This window comes from Vanacampus margaritifer, chromosome 20 (assembly GCF_051991255.1).
Source record: "Vanacampus margaritifer isolate UIUO_Vmar chromosome 20, RoL_Vmar_1.0, whole genome shotgun sequence".
NCBI classification, from domain to species: domain Eukaryota; kingdom Metazoa; phylum Chordata; class Actinopteri; order Syngnathiformes; family Syngnathidae; genus Vanacampus; species Vanacampus margaritifer.
Genome location: NC_135451.1, coordinates 7,523,105 through 7,529,618, shown reverse-complemented (window position 1 = coordinate 7,529,618; position 6,514 = coordinate 7,523,105). Strand labels below are relative to the sequence as shown.

The following is a 6,514-nucleotide window of genomic DNA, read 5'->3' as shown; positions in this document are numbered from 1 at the left end:
ATTGTAATGTCACTGATATTTGGATGCATGAAGGAAGAAGTCTACAGGGAAGTGGATGTAATTAATGAATTGATTTCCCGGGATGTGGACTGACGGGCCAATGTCTTGCTATGGGAATGGCTGGTGCGACAGTGTGTGGTGGCTTGGTGACTGGACAAATAAGAGAGTGGAAACCCCCCGGGCAAGAGATTTTGCTTTGGCCATTGTTAGAAGTTTTCCGCTGATAAACTCTGGCACATTTTTCTGATTCTGTGCAGTGGTATGCCAAAGTGAGAAATAAAATGACACACAGTTTGAAAAGGCATCTGGATAGATCCAGTTGTGGAACACGTTAGTCACTGGGTGTGCATTTATGGATGAAGTGGATGTGAATGTGTGGTATGAAAGACTGGCTTCACCTATTTGGGTCTTTTCTTTTGTGAGACAGATATCCAAACAGCCACCTAATGATCACCAGGAAGAATTCATTGCACCCTAGTTTTGTTGTTGAGCAGTACAGAATTCACTAAAACGTGATTGTGTAAAATGTGATAATTGTTTTGTTTGCTGGGTAAGGGGAGCGTTTTTGGGGGGGTGGTTCTGAATGTATTATGATTATGAAGTTACTGTGTCCCTTATGATGAATTATTATGCTTATGCAGGTCAGGGGGTCGTCGTGTTTTGAATGTATTATGCTAATGCAGTTACTATGTCCGTTATGATGAGTTATTATCCTTATACAAGTCAGGGACCATTGTGTTATGGGTTTATTATGGTTATGCAATTACTATGTCCCTTGTAATGAGTTATTATGCTTGTGTAGTCACTATGTCCCATATGATGAATTATGATGTTAATGCAGTTCCTATGTCAATTATGGTGAGTTATTTAGCTTATGCAGGTCAGGAGGCATTGTGTTATGAATGTATTATGCTAATGAAGTTACTATGTCCCTTATGATGAGTTATTATGCTTATACAAGTTAGGGACCTGTTTTAGGTTTATTATGATTATGCAGTTACTATGTCCCTTATAATGAGTTATGTTTATGTAGTTAATATGTCCCTTATGATGAGTTATTATGCTTATACAAGTCAGATACTGTTTTGTTATGGGTTTATTATGATTATGCGGTTACTATATCCCCTATGATGAGTTAGTATGCTTATGTAGTTGCTATGTCCCTTATGATGCGTTATTATGCTTATGCAAGTCAGAAGGCATTGTGTTATGGATGTATTGTGCTAATGTAGTTACTATGTCTCTTATGATAAGCTTTTATGCTTATACAAATCAGCGGTCATTGTGTTATGGATGTATTATGATTAAGCAGTTACTATGTCCCTTATAATGAGTTATTATGCTTAGATACAGGAGGGGTCATATTGTTATGTATGTATTGTGTTTATACGATTACTATGTATATCATGAAGAGTTAATTTGCTTGTACAGGTCAGAGGGTCATTGTGTTACGGATGTACTGTATTATGCTTATGCAGTCACTATGTCCATTATGATGAGTTATTTTGCTTTTGTGTGCCAGTGGGAATTGTGTAATGGATGTATAAAGCTTATGTAATTACTACGTCCCTTATGCTACTAATATGATGCTTTTTTCGCTGTATTAGCCACTCTTATTTTGCCAAATTGTATGCTATGCTATGTGCAGTTTATCCAGTCACTCTTTATTTTATCCTAGTGGTCTTTGTTCTGTCATATAGAATTGTGCCTTGCCTAGTTGCAGTTTCCGAGTGACACTTTTGTAGGTACGTCGAGCTCCTTTAGACGCGGTTCTCTCAGCACAAAGAGGTTTCCCATCCTTCTTCTACTTTTAGTTCTGTATCCAACCCGCTCAAGGTTCTTAGTCAAGGTTTCTCCGTTGTGTTTTCTCCAAGGCTATCTGAATCCAGACCAACTTTATGCTTTCTTTTGTAATTTTTATACAAATACTCTGTATTTCCCAACTACCATGTCTTGTGTGTGTTTGTTTGGGTCCTAATTCCACACCTCTCGTGATAGTTCTTCTGCATATAATATATACTGTGCACATTAGCATACATTTCATGTGACTGTGCGGATTCTGTGCGTGCAATCTGTGCATGCTCGTGTGCGCTTCCAGGAGAATGTTGTGATCACGTTTGTGTGTCAGCTGCAGCAGCTGACAGGTCCACTATTACTAACAGCGCACAGGCAGCTCCCATGAGGTCACACAAGCTGACCAAGAGGAAGAACAGCTGCTGGTGGCCTTCGTGCAAAGCCAAACCAGCGTTTCTTCCTTATATCTCTACTTGCCCCCCGATACACGCATACGGTTATACAACACTTATCACCTTATTTATTTTTTATTTAGCTTGTATTTCTCTTGCACACACAACCATTTTTTTGCATTCTTATATCGACCTATAAATTGATTGGCCACACTCCACAAGTCTAATTACCAATTTTACTATAGGACAATCAGCGTGAGAATCAATATAGCATTTCGGAGATTCACTCTCTAGGAAAATCCGTCTGAGAGGGCGGCCATTTTGTCACTCGCTTCCAATTGAAAATGACATCACAGTTGCTCAGGGCTCAGATAACAACCAATCATGGCTCACCTTCGACCAATCACGGCTCACCTTGCAAACGTCACATGACCAAACTTAGAAAACAGGTGAGCCGTTATTGGTCGTTACCTGAGCCCTGAGCATCTGTAATGTCATTTTCAGTCTACAGCAAATGACAAAATGGCCGCCCCCCTGAGATGGATAACAATATGGGTAATTTGCTGCCTAATTCGTATTACACAAACATATTGTATGTAACTGAAAAATAGTAATTAAAAAATAATAATAATTGGGGATTGACTTCCTTTTTAAGAGAACAATATTGTCACAAACTACACCTTTGAAGAGTGCCGCTCATATTTACCTTCAACTTTTGCACTTTTAGTTTTAAATGTCATACTGTATGCTCATGTTTTGGCAATATATGATATATTTTTGCAACTTTAGGTCCTCAGTAAGCGATTCTATTTCTAATACTGTGCCTTGAGATTAAAATGAGAACCTCAGTATTAAGGCATTGCCATGTACATGGCCTGATTACTTGTCTGTGTCTTTTGGATCGCATTGGACATCGTCCCACATTAAATTAAAACATATCTGTGTAATGGGCATGGCATCATACTTCCTTTCCAACTTGAACTCATTCATTTGACACGATGTCAGAAAAAGATGAAAGCAGCCAAAAAGTAGATTTCCTCTATGTACGAATACAGAGGATTTGTAATTCGCAATGTAAAGATGAAGGTAAACAGAGCCAGCTGACACAGTGGGAGCCGGACGCTGGCTGTATTGGGGTTTGGCAGCAGTTCTACCTGAAGCCTGAGAGGAGGAGATGACAACATGGCCAACGGGCTTCTTGTCTATCTGCCGGGTCCGGCAGCTATGCTTCCATCCTTCCTGCCAAGTTCATACCATCACAATGTGTCTGGATTTCACAATGCAGTCATGCATCCAACTGTAGATGCCCGACCTTACTTTGCACATCATCCAATTTTGCTTCTGGCGATACATCAATCAGAGAATCAGCTCCTTCAGTGTTAAGATGGATTTTTCATGTGTCTGATTCAACATACAAGGACATTGCGCTTTAAAAAAAAGAAAGAAAGAAGATTATGCTCGTTAGCTCATGATTGCTACTGTTCTAAGCTACATACAAAGCTGAATACAAAAAAAAAAGTCCCCTTTTCTTTCTTTAATAATAATAATGATAATGGCCTCAGTACTAATTGTATCCGTATGGTTAAAAAAAAGCCTTTTTGCAGGCCATTTAGTTTCTACATTCCACTATGCTTCAAATAGTATAACTTGAAACTCTCTTTTGCTTTGTTTTGTTCCTCAAATCTCTGCTTTTTCTTTCATGTTTTCATCATTATAACATACAGCTCCTGCTTGTTTGGCCAGTATCGTTTGGCAAAGATCTCTAAAAGTCCCATAGGACCATCAGGGTGAGAGTTCTGGCTGCCATAACTTTGGGAAAATCTCCGAAGTCTTGTGTGTAGCTTGTTAAAAGGTAAACCGCGTGGATGTTTAGATATACTGTAGCACATGAACAGAGGCGTAGATGTTGCAGTGTTACTAATCTCCGACAGACACGCATTTCCTGCAGATCATATCTATTATGTCATGGAATGTTGCTGCTGAGTATACAGTCCAATTTTTTTTTTTTTTAAGGGGAAGAAGACATTCAATATTTCGATTATGATTGTGTTTGTAGAATAATTAAGCAGCATAATATACCCATTTTTATCCATCTCAGTGGTCAGCCATTTTGCCACTGGCTGCTGACTGAAAATGACATCACAGGAGCACAAGGGCTAATCACTGCCAATCACGAAAAAGGAAAAAAAAAATCTATCACAGTTTGCGAATATCACACGATCAAATTCAGAGCATTTGAGCTGCAATGGCTGTTACCTGAGCCTTGAGCTACTGTGATGTCATTTTCAGTCAACAGAAAGTGGCAAAATGTTCGCCTCCTGACAGAGATGGATACAAATGGGTGGATTTTGCTTCTTAACTCATATTCCACAAATGCAATAGTAATCAGAATGCCGTGTTTTGGAGGCACATACAACATGTTATTGTTAAGAAAATTGTTGGATTATCTTTATTTAAATAACAATGCCACATCTCTCATTTACAATAACACATATAACGAAACACAAGAAAATGATTCACTTAGCTAAAATCTAAAATAAAATAAAAATAAGATAAATTTGAAAAGGCAGATATGTTTGAGAATATATTATTTTGTATAATGGTTATTGTTGGAAATAATGTATCGAGAATTCATCCTGTTACGTAAATGCTATATGTACCACCTTCTCCCGGTCCCCGAAGGCACCATCCAACTGTCACACCATTGCCGCTTTCTTGTGGGAAATGTAGTCCCTTGTAGCTTCACGTACGTGTATCGCGTGCTGTTTAAAACTACAAATCCCATTTTCAACAATGCGGAAGTGTCACACAGAGAAAAGCTTCTGCCGGTGGTGAAAATGTCTCATGTGGCGAAGAAGCGAAAGTTCGACAAAACCCGACAGGACAGCTTGTACTTTGATAGCTATTCCGATGTGACAATACACGAAGAAATGATAGCGGACCATGTACGAACCAACACGTACAGATTGGCCATTTTGAAGAACAGTGAATCGATTCGAGGGAAGGTTGTGCTGGACGTGGGTGCAGGGACCGGCCTTTTGAGCATCTTCTGCGTCCAAGCCGGTGCCAAGAAAGTGTACGCCGTTGAAGCGTGTTCCATTGCCGAACAAGCTGTGAAAATTGTCCGACAAAACAACATGGAGGACAAAATCCAAGTCATACGAGGGACTGTTGAGACTGTGGAGCTGCCGGAGATGGTGGAGGTGATAGTGAGCGAGTGGATGGGTTATGCTCTCCTGCACGAGTCCATGCTTAACTCGGTCCTGTACGCTCGCGATAAGTGGTTGAAAAAGCCCGGCGGGGTCATCCTGCCCAACAAAGCCGAACTTTTCATCACGCCCATCTGCGAGCCAGTGGTGGAGAACCGTTTAGACTTCTGGTACACGCTCAAAGACAAGTACGGCGTCGACATGTCATGTATGAGTGACTTTGCCAGGAAATGTATCAAGAACTCTGACATTTCTGTCAGCCCGGTGACCGCCGAGGACGTGCTGTCTCATCCGGCCCGGTTCGCCGAGCTGGACCTGCACACGACCACAGTGGAGCAGCTGCGGTCCGTCAAGGGCCACTTCAGGTGCGAGTCTTTCGGCTCGGCTGCAGTCAACGCATTTTGTGTCTACTTCACGGTCTCGTTCCCTTGTCCGGACAAACCGCAACCACTCGTTCTCTCGACGTCCCCATTCAAACCCGAGACGCACTGGAAACAAGCAGTTTTGTACTTGGATGAGCCAGTGGACGTGGTGCAAGACACGCTGGTGACTGGGGAGGTCAACATGTACCCATCGGAGGAAAGTGACAGACATGTATGCATTCACCTGGAGTACACCATTGGAAAAGATAAAACACACTCTAAGACTTTTTCCATCCCTGATTGGACCTCTGAAACACTATCATAACTTAATTTGCTGTCCTTAAACGCACCACCATATCCTATTTGAATTTAGTATTGCCACTTTGTGTCTATTTAACCGCCACACGGGCATTTTAGTTAAAAGTTTGGGTTGTGACATTTCAGTACACCACAAATTTGGGAAACGAATGAACAATTTTAAATTGAATTAAATAAATTGTTTGACTGCACTTTGAATTGTGTTGTTTCAGTTCTGACATGTTAATGTGCACAAAATATTCCACATTGCGTACCATTGTCTGGTTAGTTTTATTAAAGCTTAGATTACTTGCAAAGTTAGTTGTTTACTTTATTTTTGTTTTTTAACGTGGACTAGAGCGATAGATTCAAGCCAAAAGACAAAGTTAATTTTACTGTCTCAAAAACAATAATACATCTTGCAATTATTTTACCAGATAAATTAATCAATTATCAAATA

At 40.3% G+C, this 6,514-nt stretch overlaps 1 protein-coding gene across 1 annotated transcript; it reads left to right on the top strand.

The window, feature by feature from the left end:
• Window positions 1-4,974: 4,974 nt before the first annotated feature.
• prmt6 (protein arginine methyltransferase 6) lies at window positions 4,975-6,266 on the top strand. Its single transcript, XM_077554470.1, has one exon. The coding sequence runs from the start codon at window positions 5,024-5,026 to the stop codon at window positions 6,080-6,082; it is 1,059 nt and encodes a 352-aa protein (XP_077410596.1). The 5' UTR covers window positions 4,975-5,023; the 3' UTR covers window positions 6,083-6,266.
• Window positions 6,267-6,514: the final 248 nt, after the last annotated feature.

Excerpts from the sequence above, each read along its gene's own strand:
- prmt6 (XM_077554470.1), top strand. The coding sequence starts at position 5,024 with ATGTCTCATGTGGCGAAGAAGCGAAAGTTCGACAAAACCCGACAGGAC.